Source organism: Carassius carassius, chromosome 15, assembly GCF_963082965.1.
Source record: "Carassius carassius chromosome 15, fCarCar2.1, whole genome shotgun sequence".
NCBI classification, from domain to species: domain Eukaryota; kingdom Metazoa; phylum Chordata; class Actinopteri; order Cypriniformes; family Cyprinidae; genus Carassius; species Carassius carassius.
In genome coordinates, this window is record NC_081769.1 from 11,430,998 (window position 1) to 11,451,988 (window position 20,991).

At 38.4% G+C, this 20,991-nt stretch overlaps 1 protein-coding gene across 4 annotated transcripts; it reads right to left on the reverse strand.

Moving 5' to 3' along the window:
- Nucleotides 1-1,975: 1,975 nt before the first annotated feature.
- LOC132158092 (CCR4-NOT transcription complex subunit 10) lies at nt 1,976-16,200 on the reverse strand. 4 transcript variants are annotated; one of them, XM_059567361.1, is made up of 19 exons: nt 16,028-16,200; nt 15,411-15,505; nt 15,161-15,322; nt 14,928-15,078; nt 14,623-14,762; nt 10,646-10,732; nt 10,307-10,390; nt 9,477-9,594; nt 9,100-9,249; nt 8,725-8,930; nt 7,942-8,063; nt 7,455-7,634; nt 7,231-7,311; nt 4,716-4,829; nt 4,166-4,296; nt 4,042-4,077; nt 3,040-3,167; nt 2,820-2,895; nt 1,976-2,654 (listed from the first exon to the last, which is right to left on the reverse strand). In XM_059567361.1, exons 1-19 carry the CDS (start codon nt 16,044-16,046, stop codon nt 2,488-2,490), a joined length of 2,247 nt encoding a protein of 748 aa, XP_059423344.1. In that variant the 5' UTR covers nt 16,047-16,200; the 3' UTR covers nt 1,976-2,487. The 4 variants fall into 4 exon arrangements, with proteins under 4 accessions (XP_059423344.1, XP_059423343.1, XP_059423345.1 ...); XM_059567360.1 differs by having other exon boundaries at nt 8,725-8,927; nt 14,623-14,765; XM_059567362.1 differs by having other exon boundaries at nt 3,040-3,164; nt 14,623-14,765.
- Nucleotides 16,201-20,991: the final 4,791 nt, after the last annotated feature.

The window sequence follows — 20,991 nt, forward strand, 5'->3', positions numbered from 1 at the left end:
GTCAAATTTTATGTATTATTCAGTTCAGATTAGGGGTTAGTATTTGTTACAGCATTTAAGCACTGTGATTGATGTGACCAATTAAATATTTCCAATTGGTTGCAGGGCGGGATTTGCATTTAACTGGTTTGGGGGAAAAAGAAACCATGCAATCGACAGGGTCCTTTTCAATTCCTAGCCATTTACAAATCTTCTCCCAACGCCTTATGGGATAGTTAAGTGTCCTATGGATATGAAGTTGAAAATCTCTGGAATTAGTTGGTCATCTGGGACTTTTTAATGAATACTGTGAATTAGAACATACTAATCTCACTTACTACTTTTATATAGAGAGTAATAAATCCTGATTCTGCTCCTCATAGCTACAATAACTGCAAGTAAAACTCCAGCACGTGATTTATGTAAGCAACCTCAGGATTCTGTATAAGCTCATTTGACGACTGAAGGGAGGCATTTGAGCCCATCTCTGAGATTCGTAGCTTTTATTTGTTTACCTTAATGAGAGGCTGCAAGAAAAAAAAAAAGATCTTTCATCTGATAAGTGCTTAAAGACAAGGTTATGGTAACTGTTCCTTAAAGCACTCTGTGAAATATGTCATCCTGTTTAAAGAGTACTATCACAAGGAGTCTTTGTTTTGTCTAAATTACCTAACAAAAGCCTCTTAAGGCCACCAATGCTGTTTAAGGAATGGGCGTCTCTGCATACCAACAGGTCAAAGGTCAGAGCAGGGCGGGGTGTAGCCCAGAAGGTCAGCTTGAGCCTGCAGGAAAATGTTTGTTGTCTGGCAGATGGGACCGAGCTGGGTGTAAGTGGTGATAAGAAGTGGTTATACTAGACTGGAATGTTTAGTTCAAAGACAAAATCATTTGCAGTTTGTTTGTGAGTCCATTCCAGTTTGGATGTTTAATCAAGTCTGATATTTGTTTGATAAACTACTTCTGGCAGCATTTAAGGATTAAAATGGTTTACAGATTGAAGTGAACCATTCCTTTTGTCGGCCACAGACCAGGGTTAATCAACAAACATCTAATCTCAATTCATCAACGCATTTGCACATTCACTGTTGTCTTATGTCGGTTAATGGTCACATGACGTGTTCGTAAACAAAATATATTACATTCATTTGAATTGTAATATAACATTTCGTTCATCATTTCATATGAAAATGCCTCAATAACCCTTTAGTATTGGGGGCCAATTCTCACTATTAACTGGTTGCTTATTAGCATGCCTATCATTAACATATTAGCTGTTTATTAGTACTTCTAAAGCACATAATTCATATGAAACCACCACCTTGTAAAACAGTTACATTTACCTGTTTATTTATCAGGTTTGAAATTTTGCTGTTCCCCATTTGCATGTTCGATTTCATGTATTTATTTGCTTCTCAACAACTAGATGAAACCCAAGCCTAGGGCGTCAGTGTTTTTTTAGGACAGCGAGGGTTGCCACACCCACAGCTCAGATGCACGCTTCACATCTATATCATTCATCCTCAGCTGATCCCAGGGGGTCGCCCACCAACAAAATCCCAATTTAACCTTAATGGATGAAAAAGCATGGCTATGAATAAAAAACACTTGCTCAGCTGTATATATTATAATAAACCAACAGCTGGCCTCTGGAATTTGCCTGCATTGGCATAGTATTGTTTACTTGTACACATGATTCTAGAAAAAAAAAATTGATTTTACAAACATGACAGGCCTCTTGGGGGACAAGAGCTGCATTTAGAACTAGCGTCAGATGGCTTAAAAAAGAGCTTTTGTTTTTCTCCAAGGCATCACTGACAGCACGTCAGATCGGTGTGCAACAATGGGGAGAGATGTGGGTGGAAAAAGAGTGGGTGTGGGGGCAGAGGGATTTAGCATAAGAAAGGTGATGGGCCACCCCTCAGGAAAAAGGGCAAAAAGAGGAGAGACCACACATGAAAGAAAGCCGACATCTGTCCACCCACGCCAGAGACGGGCCTTCACAAATCAGGACATTTATTTGAGTCTTATGCACCAGTAGAGAAGAAATCAAGTTATACAAGTGAGAGATTTAAAAGCTACATTTTTAAAACTTTTTCTGCCACAACTGATGTCAGAGACAAGTGTCCATGATTTTATGCAAATTAGATCTAAACAGTGACCTTTGGTCCATTTATTTTTGACAAGCACATGATCTCTCTCATCACGATAGAAGGGCTCCATGCAGATTTTCAATCTTACTTTCCAGAAATAATTTACTCATCATCTGTATAATTTCATATATGGCAGTGTGTCACTTGACCGCATAAATGTCACACCACTAATACGTGTAAATAAAATTTATTTATAATTTCATAGACCCCAAAACACAGACATATTTCTAACAGACTGCGACAGACAACCGTTTCTTGCTTGCTTTTCTTCCGTCCATCATGAGTTGCTGCAGCCTCATAAATAGCATTTAAAAAAAAATGTGTTTGTGCATGTTTCTGGGGGTTCAAATAAGTGGAATCACTTGCGCTGCACTTGTGTAAAGGAGGAGGGGGTCTGTATGGGCTGTACAGGCTGGGATGACTGGAAGGGAAGTGGTTTCTTACAGAGGTCAGGGGAGGAGGCGGGCCTGACAGACGGGAGGAGCTGGTTCCTTTTGATGATCTGTAGCGCCAGCTGTGTGTTTCCTGCCGAAGCAACAATCACGATTTTAAACGATTACTCAAAAAATAAATCGGTCTGAAGTGTTAATTGATTCCAGGTGAGGAAAGGTGACTGGCCAAATAAAAAAAAATATATAGCAACATTTCCCAGCAGTCACTGTGTAATTACAGTCTCTGTGCGTGACTCACCGTTCTGCAGTTCCAAGTAGACGCCCAGTAAAATGGCTTCTGGAGGAATCTCCTTAGTGTTCACCATTGAAGCAGCCTTGGAAACAGAAATCAGAAACAAATGTTTTAAAGACTGTTAATGCACTGTATCTATCTGATGACCAGAGAAGATAATAGTCATTTTATGCGTTTAGTAACAGGGCCATTAAATTGGACAGCGTCACATGAGAGGAGTGTTTACCTGATGGAGGCACTTGCGGGCTTTCTCGTACTCGCTCCTCAAGCAATACGCACTGCCCAGATTGAAGAGCATTGTGGCCCGGGCAGAACTCACTGAGCTGGGGTAACACAAAGGCGTCTGCTTCCCTGCTGCAACACAAACCCAAATTAACTACAGAAATATGCAATAAATAAGACTACACATTGTCTGCCTAAACTTATCTCGGCTTTAATTGTGGACGATTAATCAGGGCATGTTATTGTTAAGAAATATTATACATGCATATAAAAACGTGTACAATTTTTTTTAAACAAATATAAACTCAAAATGTATAAATACCAGTATTTTGTAATCTTACTGCACGTTAGTTGCATCACATTGCTTCATCAAATGTTAATATTTTTACAAAATTGCTTCACAGATTCTCTCTCTCACTCTCTCTGTGGTCTGTACTGTATATATATATATATGTATATGTATATATATATGTATATATATATATATATATATATATATATATATATAAAACAGAAATAGTTATCCTTTTTATAGAAATAATAATAAAAGATTGTCAAAGTAACGTAGTTAAAAGATAATCTTAGAAATACTTAAAGCCTATATGTATTATGCATTATAAAAGATGGCTTGTAATGCACCTTATAATGCATTGTACAATCTCATGAATAATTGTAACAACAGTTAATACATTATAACACTTATCAATTCACTGTTACACTACGCATTTTAAATTAGGTTATAATTATTTACGGCAAGATATAACGAATTGCAATGCACATTATGAATAATAATGCATTATACCCTTTAATAACCCTTTATAATGCATTACATTAAGGCTGGCTTTAAGTAAATTGTTAAAATATCAAAATGAATTTTAAATCTGAAATGTTCAATCATGTTTATCATAGAAGAGGAATTAACTTGTTTAAATAAATGAATCCATCCATCCACCTAAGAAATACATTTAAAATAGTAATAATGATAATAATGCTAATTTAAACTTACAGGACTCCACAGGCTCCAGATCTCCTTTATCAGAAGCTGTCAATAACAGCACAGACATATGTTAATAATCGCACATCATGCCCTTCAACACCTGTATGTTTTGTTTATGACTGCATTTTCATACCTTGCTCTTGTTCACTGGATGTCACCCCTAACGAGACGTCAGTAACGTTCTCCGGGTTGAGATGTGCGATGGCATCAGAAATTCTGTCCAGAGAGATCAGGGCTTCAGCTGCATATAGGTGACCCAGGAACCTGAGAACACAAGCACCAAACAAATCATCAAAAATTGAACCGAGTACATTATTTAAAGCAACATTCCATGACAAAGACTAAAGCTAAACTGTCTGCTTTACACTGTGTATTGCCCACTTAGTCTCAGCTTCATCTCTGTCTGGGAAATATAAAAAAATATAAAATCTGGAATTCCAGGACATTTACAAAAAAAAAAAAAAAAAGGTATTTTTGTTTGTTGTTTTTCCCCCTCTAGGACAAATGAGAGTGGTCAGGGAAAGGTACGATTTTTTGTTTAACAGGTTGAACCAAATGTTAAGCATCCCATCACTCAGGGTTGGCCATTTTAGGAGGGCAAATATTTGCTGAATGTTGTGAGTGTTGTAAGTGCAGGACCCATAAAAGATATAAATCAGCCAGAAAAAGAGAGCCTGACTCACTTGAGGGATCCTGAAAGCTTTGTCTGATGCAGGAGCTTTTCTGCATGGTTAAGAGCCATTAAGTTGTCCCCAAGAGCAAGAGCCACATACGCACTGCAGGCTAGAATTGAGCACCTGAGAGGAAAGAGAGACCAAAGAGAAGCATGCTGATGAAACCGTTTTCAACACAAAGACAAAACTGTTTTATGGTTTTAAGGTGACTTGAGGGAAGAAGAAAAAAGAAGAAGAGAGAAAACACTCTTTGTAGGAATCGGTGTAGTAAGGGTATTGGTGTTTGTTTTTAAAAAAAATGTAAGACTTGAATACTTTTTTTTTTAACCTGCACAAATAAAATGAATAGTGTCCATACAGAACACACCCATACAATCTCAAAATAATGCATGTATCTCACATTCTTTTAATTACAGTATTTTCCAGAATGTCACTTTTTTCATATCAGAAACATGCTGTGAGTTACATAGCAAAGCATCATAATGCACATGAAACATACACACATTTGGATTCCTGCCAAATGACAGAAGTAACCTAAGATTATTTATAAAGCATTTCAGTTTAAACGTTGCTTTATTTACCAATATTTTGCATTCAAATTAAGGCTGTGCGATATGGAAAAAAAAACCGCGAATCGCGATTCTTTGATAAATTTTGCGATTTCAATTTTAATCACGATTTTGACACACACAGGCATGCTTTACAGTCATAAATGCCTTCAGTATGAATTTGAAACATATTTCCAAAAGAAAACCAATTAGAGCTTTATCAAAAAGTTGAAACATGTCTCTAGAACAGACTTAGATCAAAATAATCACTAAGTAAAGATGTCAAGCAAAATGTCTAGACATATAGCAAATAAATAAATATATATATTTTTTTTTGCTATGCATTGGTCATAGAGCTGTAGCGGTGCCTTAGGTGTTGAAATAGATTTGTTATACATTATACAGGTTCACACGTACTCCGTCTGCAGTGTGTATACAGTATGTGTATGTGGTGCAGAAGCAGCAGCGAGAGCGTATTAATGTAACACAAAAGCACAATAACAATGCACAAGTGCAAATTTCTCCGCTTGCAAATGGATTTCCTTTGCTTTGTCACAAAACCAGACATGCGTGCTCAGATATACGCTGCGCGCACACTTAAAACGTGTCTCCTCTCACTTAAACTGTGTCCTGTGCACTCACAACTCTCTCTATGCTCATGTGCTAGATATTCATTCTTTTCGCACGTTTCTATTACTAGCCTTTTACCGCGTGCAGTGTGAATGCTCTGATCCGTTAATATGGGCTTGGAAAAAAGACGCATCACAGACAGTGTGTGAACCTGGAGTTACGTAGGCATATGCCCAGTCTGTTCTGTTCTCGCACTAATCCCTGCTAATATTCCTAAATTTTAAGCTTTGTTACATATATCACATAAGAGGGTAAGAGTAGGTAAAGGAAAAGATGGGAAACAGAGAAATGCTCAGTGCTCTGAGTGACTGCCTGTGACACAATAGCCTGCAGGATTCCAGGAAGAGCCCTTTGAGAAAATGGTGCTTGTAAATGTGTCAGTGTATCAGTGTGTCAGTGCAGGGTCAACACAATCCACACACTACACCCCTTCCCTTCACAGGGAACCACATCCGGCCAGCCCTCCGGAGCAGACTGTCCCGCTGGATCAAAGATGGGGGGAAGGGGAGAGGAGTGGGATTGAGGTGGGGTAGGAGGTCTAATCAATTCCTGAGGCAAAAGTAACACAAAGGTTGAATGAAGTGGACGCATAAAATAAGAGAGATGTAAGCTAGCCCAAAGAAGGGTTATTCACAATTATATGTCTAACAGAGACTGTATGTGTTAAAATAATGGAGGTTAAGAATTGACACATTTTATGTTGTAAATGGATTTAGCCAAGAACATTGGCCATATCGATATTTAGCATACAGTAGTATCAAATTTAGCGAATGTAATTCTAAACCATTATATGCATATTTGTAAAGGAAATTTAAAAGTGGGACTGGTCCATACATGCTGGTTGTTTAAAATAACACAATGAATAACTAAATTTGAGCAGAATACATAGTCTGAAATACTGCACAAGGCTCTTCTTGACCAGTGTGATGATTAAACCGCAAGACTTATCAGCTTTCGTTTATTCTTGGCTCATAATTAATACTGCAAAAGTGAAGATGCTACTACAAATAAACGTAGCAGTTTATAAAAAAATGTACATGCTGAGGTCATGTGAAAAATGTAGCATGTTACTGCTTGAAACATGTATTGTATATTGCTTTCTGCTTTACATACTATTTTTAGTAATAAATGTATTTAAAAAAATACTCTTTCTGAGCTGGCAAGTGCCATCTTGAGGAAGACGACGTGTCTCACATAGGAAACAGGAATCTCTTTTTGCAGCATACTGGCTAACAGCCTTTGCCATACTGAGTCAAATCAAATGTGTTAAAGTCATTCAAATCTTCTTCAGCTCATCTTTACTATGTGTGAGACATTAATTCCAGAAACGTCTCCTGTAACCTCACCTGAGATTCTCCACCTCTTGCTTCCTCAAGGGCGAAGAGGGGGCAGCAGGAATGAACTTGTCTCCCTCTTGGGTCTTCCCACTGTCAGTCAAAGAAAAATTCAAACATCACCAGATTATCAACATAAAAGCCGTTGGAAGAGTGTTCTTTAATGTACTGTATTCAATCTAGTTTGGCATCTGTTATTGCCAGCACTGGTGGTTCATGCATGTTTATATGAGTACCTGCAGCCATCGCTGGTCTCGCTGCCACTTTCTGTGCTGCCTGACAGACTGCAGCTCTTTGAGCCATTGTCAGGTTTGCTGTCGTGCTGTTGGTGCTCTGGGAGCAGGAGCAAAGCGTTACGCAGACAGATCGCTGCAAACTCCATACTGGCCACTGGGATTGCTGCAGACTGGCCCTCACTGCACACAAACTCATGTGTGTTTATCCATTTTAGCATGCAAAGGGCATCAGACAGACTTTATAAGATTACTGAAACCTAAAAGGCAAGATACTGCTCTCAGAAATCACTTAAGGATTTAAAATGCTACTTCTGGGGAGAAAAGCAACAGGATGACACCTTCTGGAGACACTGTGACATTACAATATTTTCAGCCATTGGAAATCTAGTTCCACTGCTCCAATCAACCTCACACAGCTACTTTTCTATCATAATTATACTACACTAGCAAACGCCAAGACCTATTAGATTGAATCACGCTTCCTCACCTGTAAATGGTGTTTTGCGTGGACTGTGATGCTAAAACAATCTTGCGATGATAGCCCTGCCCAACAACAGCCTGCACAATCCCCTTTTTACTGGGCAAACCTTTTGTTTCCTGCTCCGAGCTCTGAAGGAAACAAAAAAGGTCATAAATAAATGCATCACCAACTGAAATAATTACACTTTAAAGTGTTTTGGTGTGGAAAAATTGTTGGCCTATTTTATTCTTTGGTGTCGTTTAGGCATTTTATGGGAACAGGACTTTGAACATAAAACAAATACACACTCGTCCAAATGTTTGTGGTCAGTAAGATTTTTTAAACGTTTTTGAAAGAAGTCTCTTACCAAGAAATATAAGTGTCTTAAGCTCACCAAGACTGTATTCATTTGATCAAAATTTCAAAACAAGTGATACTGTGGAATAGGTTTTTTAAAATGCTATTTAAAGCTGAAACAGCTAATACTCCAATAATCCTTCAGAAATCATTCTTAGCTGATTAAATGCTTAAGTAATATTCCATATTATCATTGTTGAAAACAGTTGTGCTGCTTAAAAATTATTTTTTGAAACCATCATACATTTTTTCCCCTCAGGATTCTGTGAAGTGATTATTTTAATGTGTCCTTCCTCACTAACTAAATAATACATTTTCTTATTTAAAAAAAAGTCTTACTGACCCCAGTCTTTTGAACGGCAGTGTAAGTGTTCAAACTGTTTGATTACGCCAAGTTTTTCTAAGCGTCTTTCATTCTAAATTTGAATTACACATGTTGGTTAATGTCTGTACCCCTTTATTAGCCGTGATGCAGCATTCTGCGAGCCTGAGCCAGAGTCGAGGGTTGGAGTGATACACCTGCACTGCCTCCATCAGACACTCAAACGCTGCCAGCGGTCGACCGATATGAAGTAACTGAATCCCACAGTTATACAGCAGCTCATAGCGCTTATTAGCTAGCAGAGCACACATGGGGATGCCTGTGAACTTCTTAGCTGCTGTAAGGAAAAAAGGTAATTTTTTAAACTTAATTTACAAGGCTGCAAAATATTCATAAATCACAAGAGTTTTCATAAATCTGCCTATAATCTATTATCACACTGAGAAGCATGATATCCCAGATTCTGCTGTATGATATGGCATGGAAAAGGTCCTTGTTTCTCTTACCCTGCCCATTACTGCCATCACCAAGCTGGGCGCATATGTGGTCATTTTCTTGAAGTGCTTTTTTAAAGTAAAAAAGACCCAGGTTGTGCTTCCCCATGGCAAAATGGATACAACCGAGATTATTCCAGAACATACATCTCACACATTCACCTTTAAGTGGAGAAAAAAGACAAACCTGAGTAAATATATTCCAGGAAAAAGAAAAACTTGATTTTTCATTATTAACAAAACATTTGAGCCTATTGACATTTCTAAGGTGTATGTTGCACGCTTAGTACCACTTCTTGGACTAAAAATATAAATAATTATAGTTTAGAAATATTACATGAAACCAAAAAAAAAAGTGCTCAGATTGGAATGGAGATGGAACAATGTACCTGTTTTCAAGGGTCCTGGGTGCTCTGCGATATTTGAACTGTTGAGGAGTTTCACGGCTTTACGATAATTTCCCCTCAAATACTCAAAATTACTCTTCAGGAAGAGTGAGGGTGCAGACTGAGGAAGAAATGTGTAAATACAGTCAGCCAAAAAAAGAATTAAAGTGCCCCTATTATGGATTTTTGAAAATAACACAGCTCTAAGTGAATGAAAACATCCTGCAAATTTTTAAATCTGAAAGTGCACCGAGTATAAAGTTATTGTCTCTCAAAAGAAAGAGAGTCGACTCTGAATCATTGAAATTAGTCATTTTTTAAAATGAATCCCAAGCCGTTTCATGTTGACCATAACATGAAACATTAGCATATTGCCTGCCCACTTGTTGCCCGCGCAGATCTGGGAAAACTTGACCATCGGTCGATTTTCGCATTGGTCTGAAAGAAAATGCTAATTCACTCTTTGCAACTAGGTGCCGCTTTTGTGAGCACTGTGCTCACAAACGCTGCTTTATCAGGCATTACATGGATGATGACATGAAAATGAAATCGACCAATCACCACCGATTAGCGTCAAGCAAATTAGGGGTTCGGAAAAATGAATCAATGAGTGAATCGTTTGGGAGTCGGTGAGCAAATATGGTAAAAATAAATGCATTAAAAGACAATGAAAGTGTTTTTTGACCTTGCATGCATGTCAACCTGTTGTTGGGGACTCCTAAAACCAAAATATGAACCTTTCATCACCCATAATAGAGGCACTTTAAATTACAAGTGTATTACATGAGCAGGCATACCTGACAAACATTTATAGTATATGCAAATCTACTCACATTTCCAGATGTGTTCATCACAGATTTGATTTCCCGTTTACAGGCCTTCAATGACTTCATCTGGATATAGGCTCGTACTTTATACTGCACACACACACACACACACACACACACACATCCCAAACAGCTCAATTTTTGACAAAATTTGACAAAATGTTGTTGTTCATGGTTGCTAGCCGATCAGCATACATTGAAGCATTTTAGATTCAGATTTCGCTTTCTGAAGATACAGAACTAATAAACAGTGTAACTATTGCAAATTGCATTTTTAATCTGAGTGCTGTAAATTGGCAGCAGGCCCTGAACAAGTTTAACATTCATAATGCTCAATGCTCTCACCTGGTGCATCTTTGATTTAGCTGCCTCGATCATAGCTGTGAACTCTGCTTTCATAGCAGTAGACTCCTTGTTTGTGCTGTTGGTGCTCTGTAAATGACACATGATCCAAAAAGTCAAGGAAACAGAATCTGGAGCAACAACTCAATTTATCATCTCACAAAACTGGCATATTAACCCATTCTTTGCTTTCTAGAGCATGGCCTGGTAGCTACAGCCACAGGCCAAATTTGACAAACACTGACTTACAAGTGCTTTCTATCACTTTGGCAGACCACTATATAAGTGTTTCTGTAGCTCAATTGGTAGAGCATTGCGCTATCAAGCGCAATGTTGGGGGTTTGATTCCCCGGGAACACATGATAGGTAAAAATTGATAGCCTGAATGCACTGTAAGTCGCTTTGGATAAAAGCGTCTGCTAAATGCATAACTTTAATTTTTAATTTAATATAATAATAATGTTCTGTTCAAAAACGTTTTTCAAAAACGAGGGCTAAAATATAAAATAAAATATTAATAAATAAATAATGAAAAATAACTTACTGACCCCAAACTATTGAAAAGTAGTAAATTTGGTACAATACATAACATTCTCATGGTAAATAATGCTTATATATATATATAGATAGATAGATAGATAGATAGATAGATATATTATATATGGAATTATATACATAACAAAAAAGTGTGAAACAACTGAAAATATGTCATATTCTAGGTTCTTCAAAGTAGCCACCTTTTGCTTTGATTACTGCTTTGCACACTCTTGGCATTCTCTTGATGAGCTTCAAGAGGTAGTCACCTGAAATGGTCTTCCAACAGTCTTGAAGGAGTTCCCCGAGAGATGCTTAGCACTTGTTGGCCCTTTTGCCTTCTGTCTGCGGTCCAGCTCACCCCTAAACCATCTCGACTGGGTTCAGGTCCGGTGACTGTGGAGGCCAGGTCATCTGGCGCAGCACCCCATCACTCTCCTTCTTGGTCAAATAGACCTTACACAGCCTGGAGGTGTGTTTGGGGTCATTGTCCTGTTGAAAAATAAATGATGGTCCAACTAAACGCAAACCGGATGGAATAGCATGCCGCTGCAAGATGCTGCGGTAGCCATGCTGGTTCAGTATGCCTTCAATTTTGAATAAATCCCCAACAGTGTCACCAGCAAAGCACCCCCACACCATCACACCTCCTCCTCCATGCTTCACAGTGGGAACCAGGCATGTAGAGTCCATCCGTTCACCTTTTCTGCGTCGCACAAAGACACAGTGGTTGGAATCAAAGATCTCAAATTTGGACTCATCAGACCAAAGCACAGATTTCCACTGGTCTAATGTCCATTCCTTGTGTTCTTTAGCCCAAACAAGTTTCTTCTGCTTGTTGCCTTTCTTTAGCAGTGGTTTCCTAGCAGATATTCTACCATGAAGGCCTGATTCACACAGTCTCCTCTTAACAGTTGTTCTAGAGATGTGTCTGCTGCTAGAAGCAGAAATCTGAGCTGCTGTTAACCTGCGATTTCTGAGGCTGGTGACTCGTGTGAACTTATCCTCCACAGCAGAGGTCACTCTTGGTCTTCCTTTCCTGGGGCGGTCCGCATGTGAGCCAGTTTCTTTGTAGCGCTTGATGGTTTTTGTGACTGCACTTGGGGACACTTTCAGAGTTTTCCCAATTTTTTGGACTGACCTTCATAAAGTAATGATGGCCACTCGTTTTCCTGTACTTAGCTGCTTTTTTCTTGCCATAATACAAATTCTAACAGTCTATTCAGTAGGACTATAAGCTGTGTATCCACCTGACTTCTGCACAACACAACTGATGGTCCCAACCCCATTTATAAGGCAAGAAATCACACTCATTAAACCTGACAGGGCACACCTGTGAAGTGAAAACCATTTCAGGTGACTACCTCTTGAAGCTCATCAAGAGAATGCCAAGAGTGTGCAAAGCAGTAATCAAAGCAAAAGGTGGCTACTTTGAAGAACCTACAATATGACATTTTCAGCTGTTTCACACTTTTTTGTTATGTATGTAATTACACATGTGTTAATTAGGGGTGTAACGATTCACTCGTTTTCTCGATGCATCGATTACAAACCCTGTCGATTCATATGCATCGATCTTGAAACATGATTTTTGAATCGTGAATCACCGATCTTGGACAGTAATCGATTCAAAATGCTAAGAATCGAATGAATCGCGATTTCTATAGCGATTCAATGCTTTCAAAATGTATACACATTAAATTACTACACGCACAAATTAATGGAGACATTGAAGAGTGTTCGTGAATCGTGACTCTTATCTGTCCTTCACGCGCTCCACTGTTTACCGACTGAGACTGTCACAGGATTGCGCTCGCGCTCCGTTCGTCTCTGACGCAGCTGACGTGTGATCTATAGGACTCGTGCCCAGTAATGCTAACGTGAAGTAGTTTTACTTTTCTGTAGTTTGTCAATGGCTCTCTGCATCTTACCGACGGAGTTACCAGAGCCGTCGACAGCTGTATTTATTGCATGGACAGAGCAGAAATGTAAGTGTCTAAATCATACGCACAGATCCATTGAATGATAAATGTTTTTAAACAATGTGGATGAACCGAATATACGAAGGAAACTTTTAAAATTAACCACAGCATTAACAACGACCTTGAAATAAGAGCGCGAGATTTATCTGATAATCAGATGCATGAAAGTAGCGTTTGTTTCATTAGCAAACGTTTTCTCTCAGAATCATTCGCTGATGGAGAGGAAAAGTTAAATAGAGATGAAGACGTTTTCACACTGAAAGAGAAGCGATCTCGCTCTCATAGACGTGCCAGGCTATATCTGCAGCTAAACTGAATAAAAGCAGAATGAACTGATGAAACTAAAAAAAAACCACAAACAATTTATGAATGATGCAGTGCTAATTGACATTTATTACAGTACAGAAACTATAAAGTATATTTTCTACCTTATTCTGTGCAGAAAATTTAAATAATTGCTAATTAAATGTAGCCTAGTATTTAAAACAATCATAAAATTGCCATTAGTAAAAAAATATCGATTACAAATGATTGATTATTGTCCAGCAGTGTATTTGATTTATTACAGCTAATTAAAAGTAATTAAAAAAGAAGATAATTCCTTATAATAATAATAATAATTATTATTATTATTATATAGGCTACATACATAAAATGATTGTATTTGACATTTCTGTCACTTCTGAAATTATGGCTACGCCCCTGGTGTGACAAAATGTTAGCTTATACATAATACTCTTTAAGCTCTTTTTTAAAAACTTGGCTTACATACATTTTTATGTATGCCATGTCGCATCATTAAACTAGCATTTATCAATGGACAAAAGTTTTTTTTTTTTTCTAACCTATGGTTCTCTAACCATAAATGCTACTGTAATTTGCCCCCTGACTAAGCATTTGAATAATTTAGTAGAAGCATTTAAATAATCCCGTGAATGCACTTAAAGAATGCAGAATCGAATCGTTATAATCGAATCGAATCGAATTTAATTGTGAATCGAATCGTTCTAAATTTGCAAAAATCGTTCTTGAATCGAATCGAAAACCTATGAATCGTAATCGAATCGAATCGAATCACTTCCTTGCCAAGGATTCACAGCCCTAGTGTTAATTCATAGTTTTGATGCCTTCAGTGTGAATCTACACTTTTCATAGTCATGAAAATAAAGAAAACTTTTTGAATGAGAAGGTGTGTCCAAACTTCTGGTCTGTACTGTAGATAGATAGATAGATATATATAGAGAGAGATATATCAACTATATATATTTTTAAAAAATTAGGAAGATAACAATGACGGATAAAAATACAGTGATTTTGCCATGGTTAAAATGCACTTTGTGCAAGTTTTTATTACAGATGTACTAACACTTGTAACAACACTTTAAAGATTTGTAGTGAGAACAAGTGAGACAGGGTAAAACAATCAAAAATAAAAATAGTTCAGAAGAGCCAAATATCTCTGACCTCTCCTTTGCCATTTTTGCTGTTCCCATCCTTCACAGCGAGCTTCTCCAGCACAGCCAACAGGTGCAGTGCCTTCTCTGGCTGGAAGGTGAGCAGGTATAGATCCACCAACAAGAAACACACGGCCTGAGCAAACTTTTCTTCTAGGACAGAGAAACCCATCAAGCCATGCCACACTATTGCACCAGACCAGTTAAAACATTCTTTTGGTGCTAGTCCAGGTGCAGATTAAAAACAAAAAACAAAAAAAAAACATCGCTGCTCAACACTATGCAAGAACTTTTCATTTGCATCCTGAAACATACCAAAAGGTTCAAGGAACTGGTAGAGCTTCTCCCCAATAGATATAGCTTCTGAATACTGTCGCAGGTGGTAATAAATCACCGCTTGATTGTAGTAGAGGATACTGTTCTCAACATCATCCAAACCATCAATATCATCCACAGCTGTGTGCATCTACAAACAATGGTCAATCAGCATCAGTACTCTAATGACAAGGCTTATAATAATGAGAATGATGCAATATGTAATATCAAACCTGATTCTTCAAGGTCATTAACGTCTGCTTCAGGGTGCTAGTTGTTGTCTGCCCACTTTTATAAAAATCAGTGATCGCTTTATTCATTGTAATCTTGCAGTCTTCTTTGTTAAGCTCCTGAAGGCTGTCAAGGTGTTTCAGGGACTCGTCATAGCTTCCAGCCTAAAGAAAAACATTGCGTTATATCATCAACAATGACCTCCGGAAACAACTATGTATACAATCACCGGCTCAGATTATAGTTATTTACCTTAAAAGCTTCAAAAGCACTGGATGCCATCTCCTTCTCCTGATCTGAGATCCCAGGGGAGGAAATGCTGTCATGTTTCATGTCACCAACTTGATCTTGAGAGGGAACAGATGCAGTTAAGTGACAGATGCGTGACTCAAATCATGCAGTACCTACTGACAGCATTAACCACCATATATGACTGGAAACTACACCTTCAACAGATTTAGCTCAACTTTTATAGCAAATATACTTTATACTTTAACCTCTGTGATTGTAGCTAAAAAGAAAATGAATTCAACAACCTAGGCTAAATGTAAGAAGAAGAAAAGAACGGAAATCTTAATGTCTGAAAGCATTCCTTGTAGCATAAACAAATTACACAAACCTAAATGACAATGTATTGCATGTTCAAGCAGCATTAGGCCAGTTCATTCATCACAGTTAGCCATCTATATGCGTCTATTTACTTATTATTGCTCAAACTGCACATTTTTAACCTAATAAGATACATGTATACGAACATAACTACTAATTACGTATTTGTTGGTGTAAAATCTTCTGTTTACAGTCTCGGTAGCGCTCAATAACAGCTGCAGTGTTTATCAGACTGACTGAATATTACACACCCCGCTCACCTGAGCCTGTTTCAGCCATCCCTTCAAATGTATGGACGTTAATCTACTTTTACAAGAGGTAAAGATGTAAGTTAATTCCCCTATTTGAATATCCAGAGAGAAAGGTAGAAGGTGTGTCTCTCCACTGCAGATTCAGAAGTCCGCCATGAATATTACCCACAACCGCCGCGCGAGTGTTTTTTTTAAACCAGTATTTATGTGTGCGATCGCCACCGAGTGGTTTGGAGGATGAACCGCAGCTGATTGCTGCTTAACGCTTGCTCAACGAATAACCTTTTCTATGGCAAATAAATGAAAGAATGCTGGTTGAACCAAACCAAGAGTCTATATTGTTTCAGGAATCTATGTTTTATGTTTTATTGCTAAAAAAAAAACACCTTTGCAGTGAGTCTACCTCAATTAGAAACTGTGAGTAGGAAGTAATCCTACGTTTTTATGGATGAAAATTTGCCAAACATGATAATAATTTGTAATATTAAAGGACTGTGCAAATATGGATGTTTTATTTAAATGGGAATATAAATTAGACGTACATTTCTGAATCATTTTAAAATAACAGAATGAATGTATTAAAGTTTCATCTTTGTGGCCACAAAACATACAAGTAATATCATTGACATATATGGAAAATGTGAAATCATATGCAAGGGTACTTCATATGCAACATTATAAAGTGAGCTTCTTTGGTCTATTTGAAAATAATAGCTTTAGCCTATGTGGGGTATTGCTTAACACTTTCACATTTGTTCGGTCACGACCCATATATGACAAACCTGTGGGCTGATTTTCCATGAGTTCCCCCAGAAAGAAAAAAAACATCATCTCACTTTCAACTGCTTTTATTTCCAGCAATTTTGTTCACATATGCAAATATTTGCATGAACTTAAGAAAGAATCAACAATGACAAACTGAAGTTTCACAGACATATGAATATATAAAATTAATAGGCTAATGAGCCCTAAAAAAAAAAAAAAAAAATATTGGTGTGGCCACTAGCTGCTTTAAGCACTAGAGTGCAGTGCATCTCATCATCATGGACTGCACCAGATGTTACTCCATTCTGCCACCAAGGCATTGAGGTTCCCCAAAATTTCTGCACGTCCATGAGAATAGGCCCTGGGCATCTTTTCTCTGTGGCTGGTAGGATAAAATGCTTAGATTAGTCTTAAAAGTCATCTTATGTTTTCTTTAAGACTGGACATAAAGTCAGACTAATTTGAATCCAAAGACTAAGACTCATTATCCCTTGGCTAACTGTTGGTCAGATTAGTTCTTAAGTCATAGTCTTATTATACAGGCTGTGCTTATGCAACTGGCTTTATAGCATCTATAAAGACAGCCTTCATGCTTTTAATATGAAACCAGCCACAGCTAACAGTAACTTAAACAACACTCATACTCTTTTTGCCACTGTTGAGAGACTGATAACCCCCCCCCCAAGTCAGATTCTCAGTGAAATGCTATCAGACAGCAAATGTAATGAGTTTGCTTCATTCTTCTCTGAGAAGATCATCAATATAAGGAAGGCGATTAGCACACGCTCAAGTAATGCAGAAGTCAGACAGATTAAGCCGCAATATCAAAAAGATACTATGTCTATTCTTGAAGAAATTGATAACAAAATTTTGGAAGAAACAGTGCAGCACCTAAAATCATCAACCTGCTATCTTGACACAATTCCCACATCTTTTTTCAAAAGTGTGTTTAACTGTTTAGAAGCAGATGTCTTAGAAGTGGTGAACGCCTCACTTCTCTCTGGGACATTTCCAAACTCCCTGAAAACTGAAGTTTTTAAGCCCCTCCTGAAAAAGAGCAATCTTGATAACATCATTTTGAGCCATTATAGACCAATATCTAAACTTTCTTTTATAGGCAAAATTATAGAAAAGGTAGTTTTTAATCAACTGAACAAATACTTAAACGCAAATGGATACATGGACAATTTTCTAGGGGTGAGCCGATCACGATCGGCGGATCATTAATGCGCATCTCGTCAGTAAAGCCGGTTCTCTAATCAGCGGTAAATTCCATCAGGTGCGTGATTTCACATAGAGCAGCTGTTACTACACAGAGCCGTTGTTAACTGAGAAGATGCGCAAATAAACGCTGAAAATTAACGTGGATTTGCGCAGCTTCTCAGTTAACAATGGCTCTGTGTAGTAACAGCTGCTCTATGTGAAATCCTGCACCTAATGGAATTTACCGCTGATTAGAGAACTGGCTTTACTGACTAGATGCGCATAACGATCGGCCGATCGTGATCGGCGCACCCCTTAAATTTTCAATCTGGTTTCCTACGGCATCACAGCACCGAGACAGCACTCATTAAGATAATAAATGATATTTGCTTAAAATCTGACTCTGGCAAAATATCAGTGCTGGTATTGCTAAATCTCAGTGCTGCATTTGACACTGTCGATCATAACATACTACTAGAGAGACTGGAAAACTGGGTCAGGCTTGGGATGGTACTCAAATGGTTCAGGTCATACTTAGAAGGGAGAGGTTATTATGTGAGTCTAGGAGAGCATAAGTCTAAGTGGAAGTCTATGACATATGGAGTCCCACAAGGCTCAATTCTTGCACCACTCTTGTTTAGTCTGTATATGCTCCCACTAAGTAAAATAATGAGAAAGAACCAAAGCCTATCACAGCTATGCTGATGATACCCAGATTTACCTAGCCCTATCTCCAAATGACTACAGCCCCATTGACGCCCTCTGCCAATGTATTAATGAAATTAATAGTTGGATGTGCCATAACTTTCTTCAGTTAAACAAGGAAAAAACTAAAGTGATTGCATTTGGAAACAAAGAAGAAGTTTTCAGGGTGATTGCATACCTTGACTCTAGGGGTCAAACAACTAAAAATCAAGTCAGGAATCTTGGTGTGTGTGCTGACAAACTGCCTGGGAGCTCCTCAGTGGTGAAACTCCTCCTCCTTCAATCAGTGGTGAACCAGGTGGAACAAATCTTACAGGTAATCTGAGTGTGCCAGTACCTGGCTCTGTTGTTGTCTTTAGACCGCAGTGAAAGGAGCATTTAAAGCACCACAAGACCAAGGAAACCATCTTTGTCATCAAGGTGACTGTGCAAGACCAAGCCTTCCACAATACTGTGAAGGACAGCCGGTAAGCGCCATATTGGCCATGTTTGGCTAGACTGACTTAAGCAGTACAGTGCTAATGGTACTCTGGAAAACACAAACTCTTAACCCTTGTTGACTTTGATAGGACTTTTGCAGTGGTATTTGTAAATTCAAATGTTGTTTGTGGGGTATAAAGGAAAAGTAAGAAAAGCCAAATTCATGTTTGACAAAGAATGATTTTGAAATGGTTAAAAGTAATTTAAACTTTGTAGAAATCTTAATAAACCAAGTTCTTAATTCAGTTAAAAATGTATAGTCTAAAATTATTTGGCTAAAGATACTTGGTTAAAAGATAAGACAATTAAAATACCAATTGATTGTTTTGTAAAGAGTTGTTTACAGTGTTTATCTGAGGTGGATGTGAAGAATTGTTTAATTTGGCTGTCAACTCCAATAATAACTTGTATTTGTCATCTCTTTTGAGGTTTTTCACCTGTTTACCGCTATCAAGGAATGGTAAATAAAAGACAAACAACTGTTCCCAGGGCTGTTTATTGAGTGAAATCCAGTTAAAAGCTTCATGTGGAGGGATTGTCCTTTTCAAGTGGGGAATTGCACAAGAAATAGATCAGAACTTGACAGTGAAAAACCGTCACTGAAGACTGGAGAAGGATCAGAGAAGTGACCACACGTGTCCAAAGAGACAAATAAAGACTGATCCCGCCCTGTTGCTGTGATTTGAAATGGCTGATTCATTACTGTTAGAGCAGATAAAGACCGCAAGGACATCAGCGACACGTCAGTTTTCCCGGTTGGCCAATAATGTGCTACGAATGCATACAATGATGTCAGAAGATGAGCTCAGAGACAATTTTAAGAAGATCTCTGAAGAAGCTGGCAAAGTCCTGGAAGCCAACGATGATGTAGAGGGGCAATGTATTGAAGAAAGCTCTGATGCAGAGGAGTTGAGTGAGCAGCAAAAGAGGGACTTGGTCAAAACAGCTAATGAGTGTGAGAAGAAATTGCAAGAGCTAAAGGACCTCATACAAAAGACATTGTGGGCCAATTTCGGGGAATATGAACTGACACAATCAATTACAACAGCAGAGTCGCAAGCAGAAAATGTGGGAGCTGTGGACCCAAGTAGAAACCCAGATGCATATCTCTTCATGATCGGACAACTAGAGAAATTTGTGAAGGCTGCGAAGGAGGTGCATAAACATTGGAAGTGCTGGGACCCCCCAGCAGAGCAACAACAGTTCCAGAGTCGTATTCAAGGCCTTGATACTATCCTGCCAAAACTCTCAATAAGACAAGCAGACTTTACAGGGGCACACGTCAGAGAAGAAACCAGCAAATTGAGTACTACTTCAATCAGTTGTGTGGCCACACCAGCAATTAAATTAAAGCCAGCTGCCCTCCCAAAGTTTTCTGGCATCCGCCGAGAGTTTCACCGGTGGAAAAAAGATTGGGAAGCGCTCCAGATGAAGGGAGAACCTACTGGATCCAAAGAGGTTAAAAAGTTCCAACTTCTCGACAGTGTGGATGAGAGAATAATACGAGACCTCCGCCTTACAACTTGCATAACTGCTGAGGACGTGTTCCGGGTCTTGGAGAACCGCTTTGGGAATAAGACAACTATAGCCCTTGAGATAATAGAAGAGCTCCAAAGACTCCAAGCAGTTAAAGGTAACCAGCCTAGGAGGATTGTTGAGCTAATTCAATCTGTAGAAAAAGCCCTGGTCGATCTGAACGAGCTTGGCAAGACCGTCAATAAAGAACCCTCTTGTAACAAAAACGATAAGAGAGTAAACTTCCTGATGGTCTGAAGAAGGAATGGCTTCTTCATGTAGCTGGCAAAGATGAAGCGGAGGAA

Coding starts and splice junctions, on each gene's coding strand:
- LOC132158092 (XM_059567359.1), bottom strand. Junction 14,766..14,927: donor CCAGTTCCTTGAACCTTTTG/GTATGTTTCAGG, acceptor TCTCTGTCCTAG/AAGAAAAGTTTGCTCAGGCC. Junction 8,064..8,724: donor GCATCACGGCTAATAAAGGG/GTACAGACATTA, acceptor TGTTTCCTTCAG/AGCTCGGAGCAGGAAACAAA.